This window comes from Harmonia axyridis, chromosome 6, assembly GCF_914767665.1.
Source record: "Harmonia axyridis chromosome 6, icHarAxyr1.1, whole genome shotgun sequence".
Lineage (NCBI taxonomy): Eukaryota > Metazoa > Arthropoda > Insecta > Coleoptera > Coccinellidae > Harmonia > Harmonia axyridis.
The window spans coordinates 26,157,844-26,170,420 of record NC_059506.1 but is presented as its reverse complement, the minus strand read 5'-3'; the positions used below and the strand labels follow the sequence as shown (position 1 = coordinate 26,170,420).

General features: G+C 37.5%; 1 protein-coding gene across 2 annotated transcripts in view; it reads right to left on the bottom strand.

Annotated features, from left to right (window-relative positions):
* Positions 1–12,577, bottom strand: part of LOC123681613 (protein yippee-like 2) — a 148,158-nt gene that overhangs the window by 42,366 nt on the left and 93,215 nt on the right. Inside the window, exon 2 of one of the 2 annotated variants that reach the window (XM_045619809.1) lies at positions 1,557–1,597. The exons of the other annotated variant lie outside the window; for it this stretch is intronic. Coding sequence (XP_045475765.1) covers positions 1,557–1,597 — 41 coding nt within the window. The remainder of the gene's footprint in view (positions 1–1,556; positions 1,598–12,577) is intronic. 2 annotated transcript variants of the gene reach the window in all.

The window sequence follows — 12,577 nt, the reverse complement described above, 5'->3', positions numbered from 1 at the left end:
TCCCGAGAGACAGTGAGAAGACAAAAAAAGGGTACTTCGAGATGTCACAGTGCAATGCCCTAAGGGCCTTGATGACGAAGGTCTTGAGCGGGAATGGCATTTTCATAGAAAAAGCGCATTCTTCATTCTTCTTATGATGTTAGATCAAATGGTATTTGTTCAATTTGAAACATATTCGTCGAGAACAGATATCATACAAATACTTATTTCCCACTGCACAAATGAAAAACGAAACTTCATCATCAAACAAAAAGGGTAAACATTCCAATTGAATCGACTACACCTGATTGATTACAGCATAACGTTCAAATACTAAAAGGTTTGAATTAACCAGAATTCTTAATGAAAAAGTCACTAATTTTCATTCCTCAAAATGCGTCATAAATGTCACCGGTAGGTTTGTTGTTTCGATAGAATTTTTGAACAAACCTGTGGTTTTCTGAGATAGACGTTCTTTTGAACTCGCTATAGACCTACTACCCTGATTATAAAAACTATATCTATATTTCTGTTCCCTTGTATACCGACCAACTATCTTTCCCAAACCAAGTTCTTGATGTTTGTTCTTGAACTATCTCGAGATGTTTTTTTCTATAAGTTGATTTACCTTTAGGTAAACTTTTTTCAGCCTTCTATAAGTGTTTCCGTGAAACAAAAGTTTTTTTTTCTTGGTTGCTAAGTTTTATTTCTCATTCCTCCAATGTTATCAAATATCAATCCCTCCCAACTACGACTAAGTAATAATATAACACCATAATTTCTTAATATTGAGAAACCTTCAGGCTATGTTTGATTTTATAATTTTCCATCCAGGATCTAAGACACATGAGGCATCTTATAGATTTGACGCCTAACCTATTGCGGGTTTTTGTTACTATAACAGAGGCTTTGGAAAATTGTCTTTCAACAGGAGATGCTGGCGTTGATAAAAAATCCTTGGCCATTTTGGCCAAGTTTGAAAAGATAATTCTGTAACTACCAAAATCTACCTATAGATATCGTGGAAATGTGAGAAAACTATTAATAAAGTCACACTGGCGAATGCTTCAGTCTCTCAGCGTTCGAGGAATCCCCTTATTTATTCTAAGTGCACACGAGATTGCAGAAATATATGCCGTGCGACGCGTGCATATCAAGCTCAAGTAATATCAAGTAGTTTGATATCAAGTCAAGCAATAAATATCTAAAATCAAGTCAAGTCAAGCTCAAGTATGTAATTTCTCACGAGCTTGATTTTCAAATCAAGAAGTTGGTTGAAATGTCAAGCTACTTGGCTTGATGAATCCCTAAATCTAACCCATCCCGGCACATGAAATTTTCAAGACTGGTAGATAAACACTCTCTCTATCTGTCAGATAATCCTATGACAAACAATATACCTATAACATCCTCATCAAATTCACTTAGCGTGCCACTTATCCATTAGCATGTGTAAGGTGCAGTGATGTCTGAACGAAAACAATAAAGATGGTGATGAATTGTTGATGGGGCTCGTGTATTATAATGGAAAAATTGAATGAGGCGAGTTTTTGAACGTTACTGCAATGTCTACCTACCCTTTAAACACATTACCACACGATGCAAGTCCCAACACAACCTGGAATAGGTTAATGTTAATACATAAAATCTAGGACAAGTCACACCGACACAGGCTGAAAACAAGCAGAAGAAGGCAAGCATGGAAGTTCAGGCAAAACATTTAGATTATCTTCTACTGATGTTATAGCACGTCACCCAATAATAATAATTTATTGATCCTTCAGGACACATAACAATGTGTATAGGATAAGTCAGGATAAGGTCACAATTTAATAAATACTATTCTAATATTTACAACAATTACTATTCTATCGAGTGATCAACGAAACAGAGAAACAGAGTTAGAACTTAAAGACACAATTTGGTTTTTCGCAGTGCATCAGTTGAAGAATATCTTCTTCTTCAGAACGCATGAAATTATCGCTTTGCGACCTCCAGGTTTTTTCATGCAAATTTGATGGAATTTCTGTTTCTGTTAAAAAAATTTCATCATTACATTTGAAATTTCGCAGTAAAATGAACAAAACAATGAACTGTTTGCCCCCTATCGAAAGCAGCAAAAACAAATTCATCATGAGTATTTTTTGTCCCCAATCAACGAGATATTATCTCTTAGACGAGATCTAATTTGCTCAAAAATGTTGAGCCAAACTGAAGTTACAGGCGTTTCAATCAGTCAGATTTCTCGCTTTCACCTACCCTTATTTGATGTCGTAAAATCGAAAATGACAATTTAAAAAGATAGAGAATTTTTCAAGGATTACAGTGATGATATGTTTTCTTCAACTTCATATGAAACATTTTCGAGTAAAATTCATTTTTCTACTCGACGGTAGCTATTACGCCCCCTAGCGGTAGAGGTATGAACTTCAAAACAATTACCAGTTTATTTTGTTGTACACTTTAGTGTTAAAATTTTTTACCGCAAGACTCTACGATGAGTGGATCCTGAGATATAGCCGCTTACCTCGCTTATTTGCCCACCCTGTACAATTATCTCAAGATATGATGAAATTTAGCTCAAAATTTCCAAGAGTTATCCACCAATCCAACACTGTTGATTCACCCTGTATAACCTTAGCAAGTTAAAAGTTGGGTGAATTATATTATGTAGAGATTTTTGAGCGCTTATTTCCGAATTGATCCCTATATCATTATGTCACAAAGTTCGTGATTTCACACCAGTCTTTTCTCAATTTTTTCCGATATTTTGCTTGAATTTTCTTTACAATTTTGAGGCCAGGGTCAACACGAAATTTTAAATAAAGCTTAAAATTGTTATTTCCTATTCACTCGCAAAATCTCAACCAAATAGGTCGGTTTTATTTGAACGCAATAATTGTGTAATTTTTTTCACGAATTTTCGCTCACCCCCGAGATTGAACGGTAAACAAATTCTCACATTTTATTTACACGTCGAAAACAACGATTTCATGTACATTCTGAATATTTATCGCCACGAATCGCACGAAAAACTGACACATCGCATGTTTGTTCCAATCCTGGAAAGCTGCGCTATCGTTCGATCAATCCTTGCTCACAAGGACGCGGAAAATTAAAAACGCAAAGTTTTCCATTTCGCCCATTTTCGGCACGGGCACGGACTGCTTATTAGATTGGCCGGTTGCAATCGAGCGGAAATTTCAGATCGAAAAAGGATTTCGGTATTCCTCATCACGTTCGATTGGTTCGTTTGTATCAGACGTATAATTACGATTTGACTTTGACGTCTGTAAAGGACGCTTGGTCGAATGTTGGATGAAAATATTCGGAATGAATATTGCAGAGGGTGTGTAAGGATTCGTTTTTGACATGTGATGGAAAAAATTGATATTTTTTTCATTGATTAAACAGGGCAACCAAAAATAATTTTGTTTTTTTTTGGTGCCTTGGATTTTAGAGCTGATTTTAACTATATCTGGGACGCTGAATCTGTTCATGCAATCGGTTTTTCCCAATCAGCTCTACTTCTTCAGATACATCAACTTATCTACCAATGTGGGTTTCATTCGGTATATTCACGTATGATAGTTCTAAAACTATTATATATTCTTTAATGTAGGTACAATGGTTTTATTGTCAGTCTGCAATTGAGTAAATTACAGGTAAATCTATAAATAGTGGAACCATTGCCTATCAGGTACTAGAACTGACCCTTCTAATCCCCTTAACTCGGGTAAGTAATAAAAAAAAATCATACTTCCTCCGTTACATATAAAGTTGGGCTTAATGAAGCAATTTGTGAAGGCTCTTGCTATGAATGGGTAAATTATTTATATACTTATAAGGGTAAAAATGCATCAGTTGAGCACAGAAAAACTCAAAGCAGGATATTTGACGGCCCACAAATAAGACAAACAATTAAGGATCCTGCCTTCATAAATTCAATGAATCAAGTAGAACGAGAAGCTTGGACATCATTTGTTGCAGTTGTAGAAAATTTGCTACGCAAACATAGAGCTCAAAACTATGTTGAAATGGTTAACAAGATGCTTAATAGTTTCAAATCCTTAGGGTGCAATATGAGTATTAAAATACACTATTTACACAGACACTTTGACTGTTTTCCAGAAAATTTAGGACACATGAGTGAGGAACAAGGTGAAAGATTTCATCAAGATATTAAAGTTATGGAGGACATCTATCAAGGAAGATGGGGCATGCACATGATAGCAGATTACTGCTGGAGTTTAAAAAGGGACTGTTCAAAAAAACATTCAAGAATGTCGCGAAAAGAAGATTTTGAAATGTTGAGTGACTTTTTGATTTCTTCGATGTTTTTGTTGCTTGTATGTACGACATAATATTGTATTTCGTACAAATAAAATAAAATTTTGTATCTACTTTTGTTGACTACACCTACGGATTTGAGTTAAAATAATGTAACTTATATTTCCCTAAAATTGTATATCTTAAAAATTTGAGCTCCTAATGAATACGTTATTTGAATTCAGGACTTCAAACTGATATATAATGAGCTAAAAAAACTTCGACACCAAAACAGCTGTTTTCCTTTGTATTGACTGAAATTGTTTATTCAATCTTACGATTTTATATCGAAGAACATTGACCGGCGCCTCCACCATTCTGCAACTCCCATTCTCTTAATTTTTACCCAGTTTAATTCCAGAACTGAATTTAGTCTACAACCTTCACAGTAGGTTGTAGCAGAGGAATTTTGAGATTCCGTCGATTAATTCTTGAGATAAGTGGTAACATACAAACTAGTTATATCTCGTTATATGAAGCCAGCCAATATAATATCAGGTTTCATCAATCATCATCAAAGACTTAGAAGGATTGTGCTCTATAATCAATAATCACCATGGATTTATTTGCAAACTGTCATTCAATTTGTTTATAGTTCATTATATCTTCATCTTTGCATTTTTTTTTTATCAATCATCTTATTTCTCAAATGTGTTCTATTGACGATTTTTTACAGCGTTTCCCTCGGCATTTTCCAATAAGAGGTTTCGTTTTGATATTAAAATAGTGTATTTTAAGAGAAATCAATAGATGTGTATTTCATTGTGAAGAGAAAGGTATGCCATGCTATTAATGATGGAAAACAGTATCAGCTTAATGGCCACCACAGCTCCAGTTGCAGCACCATACTTGGAATACAGGTGCTTTACGAAGACTCAAAAATGCTTTAGTTTTGCGAACTGTGACTGCAAAATGTTCATTATTATTGTTGTGTATTTTGACGATTTCAATGCCTTGTTTGAGCATTTATCTCTCCATTTTTAGTAATGGCGTAGTTTATAACATGTCAAATGTGAAAAGATGACAGCTTTGAAAGTGACAGCTGCCCAGATAGCAGGCTATTCAAAATGAAACCTTTTATTGGAAAACCCTTTACAATTTATTTTTATTGTTCGATAAATTCCGCCTTAACCAGTTTTATATTCTGCAACATCTTCCACTCCTTTTGAATGCTTCCCGAGATGACATAATCAATCTCGTGGAGCATGGATACGTTCAAGATTACAAGCTACATAGCAACCACATTATCATCATCGCTGTAATTGTCGAAATCGGGCATATTCCAGTAATTATATAATATTGAAGCTCAGAGTGGATCATTATGTCGCATCCCCGATTTTAAGATGTTCTCATTAAAAGGATATAGACGGTAGATTCTCCCCCCTCCCTGTCTTCCCTTACTGTCCATCTTCGTATCCAAGAGCATTTCAGCACTTAGAACGGGATCATTCCATCGATGTAACCGTGAAAAATTAATTAATTGTAGAGGACAATAATTCAGCGAAGTTTTCTTGTAATTCTTTCACGAAATCTCGCATCAACCTTCACACCGTCATCTTCCATTCAAATACAACTAAGTGCCTCCCATTTTTGAAGATTAAATTTCGTGAGCAATCATTGGGTGGATGGTGCTTCGATATACTTGACACTTTCTGTTCTCTCTTAATCTATCTCAGTTGTCAAAGGATACACTAGCCAATTTTCATTCTTCCATAACAAAAAAATTCTGAAATTATGACAAAATGAACTTCACATATTTTGTCCATTAACGATTCTAACCGAGATATTTGGAACCTGATTCTATCCTGAAAATTCTCAATCACATTCCAATCGAAAGTTATGGTGGGCAAATAAGCGAGGTAAGCGGCTATATCTCAGGATCCACCGCAGGACTTGCGGTAAAAAATTTTACCACTAAAGTGTACAACAAAACAAACTGGAAATTGTTTTGAAGTTCATACCTCTACCGCTAGGGGGCGTAATAGCTATCGTCGAGTAGAAAAAAGAATTTTACTCGAAAATGTTTCATATCAAGTTGACAAGTTGAAGAAAAAATATCATCACTGTAATCCTTGGAAAATTCTCTATCTTTTTGAATTGTCACTTTTCGAATTTACGACATCCAATAAGGGTAGGGGAAAGGGAGAAATCTGATTGAAATGCAGGTAACTTCAGTTTGACTCAACATTTTTGAGCAAGTTAGATCTCGTTTGAGACATAATATCTTGTTGATTGAGGACAAAATATACTCATGATAAATTGATTTTTGCTGCTTTCGATAGGGGGCGCTAAGTCAGAAGTTCATTGTTTTGTTCATTTTACTTCGAAATTTTAAATGTAATAATAATAATATAATAATATGGTTTATTCACAATTAAATTTACATTGATTGCTTTTGACAAAAAAGTAATGTACATACTGGAAAACTGAACAAAATAATAAGCCAATACAACACAAAAAAAAAGACTGTTGCTGAATAAACATAGATTTCCTCCAAAAACCGAAGGTTGCACGGAGGATTAATCTCTTCTTAATATGTGCATCTGTTTTGTGACCATGGCATTGAAGCAGTTTTATGAGCAAGGTACGACTTAAGACGTTGGACATCGCTATCTCTGGTTGATCATGTCTGCTACTTTAGCTCTACCAATTTGTCCCAAATAGTTTTTAATATACTTGCTGAATAATTTGCAGGAGTTTAGTGAATAAAATTTAGTTAGCAGTTCACCCTCCAGCAAGTTAAAAATACGTGGCATGATGTAAGTATATGTACGTTGTCCTACAGTCTTCTTCGTTCTATGGGTCTGTACTTTCGGCTTTTCTGTTCTACGAGTATTATATCCGTGATTGAGGTACTCCATCGAATTTCGATTTTTAAAGCTTTGCATAAGTAGGGTGTGGAAGTACATCCCTCTCATATCAAGAACTTTTGCTTCCAAAAAAAGATTATCTGTTGGATACAATCTCTCCCTACGTAGCATGATTCTCAAGAAGTAATTCTGTAGAACCTGTAATCCTTTTAGATGTATATCATACAGGCCACCCCAGGCCAGAATACCATATTGAAGCCGGGATTCTACGAGTGCATGGTATAATATTTTCATCTGCTTGAATCCCAATATTTGATTAAGAGAGCGAAATCGATGGAGAAATCGTCGCAGTGTATTTATTGTATTACGGCAGTGAACATCCCACCGGAGATGCCGGTCGATATGTATACCTAGGTACCTAATGGAACTCGCTTGGCCAATTCTGAATGTTGTTTCTCCGTCACATATCAACAGATCATCAAAACGTGGTAGCCCACCTGCGCAAAGTGAAAAAGGTAAATATTTAGTTTTTTCCTCATTTACTGTCAAGTATCTGCATTTAATAGCATTCAAAACATTTTTCATGTCTTTCTCGACTAGCACTTTTAAACTACTCCATTTCAAGTCCTTATAGAGAATGGCTATATCATCTGCGAAACAGATTATCTTTCCCATACAATCAATACCTAGTATGTCATTTATATACAACGTGAATAAAACAGGACCCAGTAACGTGCCTTGAGGCACCCCACACTGTATTTCCAACACATCACTCAACACTTCACCAACCTGCACCCTCTGTGACCTATTTTTTAAATACGTACTAAATAGTTGAAGGGGTATTCCACGCACTCCAATATTTTCCAAGACATTCAGCATCTCATTATGATTTACCGTGTCAAATGCCTTTGAGAGGTCCAAGAACACACACACTGCCGCCTCATTAGCATCCAAGATCCTATACACCATATCAGACAGGTACGATACCGCATCCGTCGCAGACTTCCCCTCACGAAAGCCAAACTGATTATGTGATATGATCTCATATTTTTCCAGGTAGCTGTTCAACCTCGTTCCGACAATCTTCTCAAATACCTTGGCAAAAGAGGTAATCAGCGATATAGGCCTATAATTTGAAGGTGATTCCCTTGTTCCCTTCTTATATATTGGTCTCACAATTGATAATTTAAATTCTTTGGGACAACAACCAGACTGCAACACTTCATTTAGTATATGCGCCAACGGGACAGATATTTCGTCTTTAATTTTCCCCAAGGTTTCACCTGTAATGCCATCGTATCCCGGAGATTTATTCCTCTTTAAGCTATTAATCGTTGACTCAACTTCTGCTGGGGTCGTTGGGTTAAGAAAAAAAGAATGTTGAATTTTTCCCGGCTTGAATGGTTTTGTGTCTGCAACAGTTAGGTTATTTGCAAGGTCCGATGCAGCATTTATAAAATAGCCATTAAAAATATCAGCAACCTCCCTTTCATCCTCTGTTCTCGAACCATCTCCTCCTCGAATCCCCTTCACTCCGACCTTGTTTCCACACTTATATTTCTCCTTTAGTATACTCCATAAATTCCTTGAGCTACCCCCATTCTTCTCTATCTTCTCGCTGTAATAGCTGCACTTGGCTGCCCTAATTATTCGGTTTAGGTGGTTTCGATATCTGACAAATTCCTCTCTATATTTGTCTGGTTCTCTAATGTATTTCTTATAGAGCTCGTTTTTATGATTTACAGATTCAACAACCCCCGCAGTTATCCAGTAATGATAGGATTTTCTTAATAGAAACAAAAGTTCCATCATATTTGTATAAAAAACCAGTATGTCGAGAAGCGATAGCTTCAGATGTTCTGGAGTTATGGCCGAAAGAAGATACAATTTGGTTTTTCAGTGCATCAGTTGAATAATATCTTTTTTCGGCCATAACTCCAGAACGCTTGAATCTATCGCTTTGCGACCTTTTGGTTTTTTCATACAAATTTGATGGGATTTATGTTTCTGTCAGAATTTAAAGACACAATTTGGTTTTTCAGTGCATCAGTTGAGGAATATCTTCTTTCGGCCATAACTTCAGAACGACTGAAACTATCGCTTTGCGACTTTCAGGTTTTTTCATGCAAATTTGATGGAACTTCTATTTCTGTTAAGAAAATCCTATCATTACATTAGAAATTTCGGAATGAACAAAACAATGAACTTCTGACTTAGCGCCCCCTATCGAAGTAGTAAATATTGTCCCCAATCAACAAGATATTATCTCTCAAACGAGATCTAATTTGCTCAAAAATGTTGAGCTAAACTGAAGTTACCTGCATTTTAATCAGATTTCTCCGTTTCCCTACCCTTATTCAGAAAGATAGAGAATTTTCTAAGGATAACAGTGATGATGTTTTTTCTTCAACTTGATATGAAACATTTCCGAGTAAAATTCATTTTTCTACGCGAAGATAGCTATTACGCCCCCTAGCGGTAGAGGTATGAACTTCAAAACAATTACCAGTTTGTTTTCTTGTACACTTTAGTGGTAACATTTTTTACCGCAAGTCTCTACGATGAGGTGCTCCTGAAATATAGCCGCTTACCTCGCTTATTTGCCCACCCTGTACAAGTCGGCATCGAGCATCGCAATAAGTTTGGTAAAACTCTCAGCTCGAAATTACACAGACGTTTCGACAAAACGACGTTCCGATCCAGACGAACAACCACGCGAAAAGAGGAAATGCAACGGTCATCGCCGTTCTCCGACTGCTGCTACGAAATTACGATGGAAACGTCAAACGAAGCAACGACCCTAAAGAACGAGCTGCCGCCGTCCGACCAGCGCTTTTGCCGATTCCTCCAACGGCCGGGCTACTCATTTGCCATTCCGCCAAACGACGAGATGATTAATCGCACGTCTAGCCTCGGCTCTTTTTCGACGACGGTTCAGACGAATTGCGAAACGCGCGAATCCGATACGAGTGGACACATCGATGGCGGCACGGGTAGGGGAGAGAGAGAGAGAGAGACGGTCGAACAATGGTATCTCGACCGGCTTATTGTTTCCGAGAACGGCTATCGGATTTAATCGTCTGCATTCGCGGAAATGGACGTACTTCTGGCTAAACGATTATGGTCTATCAAGACGGGAATTTGATGCAGACGGCGTGGAGCGATGTTGAGGTCAATGCTTTTTGAAGATGTAGTAGGATTTGGACGAGGATTGGCTGGAGTGGAGTGGGATAAGGGTATTTGTCAACGTCAATATGTTCGATACATCCCTTCCAATGATCTTAAGTTATGCAGTATCAAAAGAGGAATCGACTCCAACATATTAGTGCAGGCTTGGTTAATCGATCGCCTAGAGATATGATTCGATTACTTGGCCTTTCCTCTTCTTTTCCGTGACTTTGCTCGGGTTTGCAATAATTGAACAATTTTAATTATATACATATGTAGGATCCAGTTATTGTTCCCTGTAAATAATTGAGATGGTCAACCTTATGCTTGGAGACCTATTAGTTTCTTCAAGTGTCGAGGGCATGACACTTTCAATGAATTTTCAGGGAACGAATTGTTATTGTACATATAATGTAAAAAGGATGTGTTATTTTTCGAGGTGTCGAAGATATGTCAAGAGTTGTAAATCTTGAAGAGATTTACTGGGGGGTTGTGAAAGTTCGAAGACAATACGGTCGTACCAGATGGATCACATCTGGGTATCAGGTTCTAGTCCTTCGAGAATATTCGATTTCCAGGAATCCGCGAAGATCTTATTTGTGGGCGGTACGGCAAAGCTCTTATTGGACTAGGGGATGGTACTTTCCCTAAGGGTGTGGTCAAGCCGAAAGAAGGGAAGTCGATATTCGAGACAGGGTAAGTTCCAATCGGCAGAGAGGACAGTTCAAGTTAAGTCGAAGACGAGTAAAGTTCGGTCGGTCAACTTAAGACGTACGACGTGAAGACGGTTCGCGGAGTAGATTAAGACGAGTCGCGAATAAATCAAAGACGAGACGATCGAAAACTTGAAGTACGACGAAGACGTGATAATCGAAGACGTTTCGAGTAATCAACAAACGAGTTAAAGACGAAATTCAGTACCGTAGTGAGAAACTTGTAATTAAGACGTAATTAGGATCTTCCCAATACTGAGTTTGTACTGTGTAAGTGTGGCTTTGTAAATAGATGTAAATAATTCAAAAGAGTTTAATTATTACAAATCCGACAAAGTCACGGAGAAAAAGACGAAAGGCCAGGTAATCGAATCATACCTCTAGACGATCGATTAACCAAGCCTACACATATATTTACAAAGCCACACTTACAGTACAAATACGGTACTGAATTTCGTCTTATCCTTCAGTGTTAATTACGAAACGTCTTCGAATTTCACGTCTTCGTCTTACTTTCTTAGTTCCGGTCGTCTCGTCTTCAATACGTCTATGATTTTATTACGGTATTATGGTGACGTCATTGCATAAAACAGTCAGCACCGTAGACTAACTAACTAGTTCATCTATGATCGCCAAACTGAACTAATATAAACTGATTATGACAGTCAAGTCGGTTTGATTATATCATCTGACGTTCTAAACCATAGATAAACTAGTTCTAGATAAGATTAGTTTGTTTATGTTCTGAACGTTTCAGTGCTATGACGTCAAATTGCCCTGATCGGCGTTCGCAGTGACGTGCTAGTCGATAAGAATTAACACAATTTGTATCAGTTTTATTGAATTGAATTCGAGAAATAAGATAATAAAAATGCCATTTTATTATTTCAAAAACGGCTTTCAATGTGGAAAACCTAAATTCATTTGATTTCATTATATGACGCAACATCCCTATTGTGCGACAACCTCTAGGTTTTCACTTCTAGCCGACGAATTGCGTTCCACCACAGCCAACTACGCAGTCTGAACCCCGCAATGAAAATCACCTTCACATACCGGAACCTGCCGCGATAATAAAAACGCCCATTTTCATAACTCTTCGTGTCGCCCTCCGTGTCCAAACGAAATGTTTATTAAAAGCGAAAACACCGCGCCGAGAATCGATCACTTCAACAGGCGGCCAGTCGTCTCGAGCCCCTCAATTAGGACGCGGAACCTTCGGGAGGTTCGTATCTCCAATCCCCGCGCTACTCACGTCCAAATTAGAGGTTCGCCACGAGTCGGTGAGCCCCTGTGCCGAAAGACGGTCATTAGCGAGCCTAGCTTTGCGGCCTTCTTGGCCGATTTAACTCCGCTCGGCATTGCGTGCCGTCCTTGCTGCGATAAAATGATTCATTTGGCATGCGGTCTGGTTTTTAGTGCGGTAGTGTTTAGAACTGGTATGTTCACCCTTGGGTGTCGAGTACTGATGTTACAAGGTGCCTCAAAAGAAAGTTTTCGTGGGGATTATTGAATAACTGATGGACGACAGATGAGAACTTTATTGTGGCACAGCACTTGTAAACATCCTTAAACACG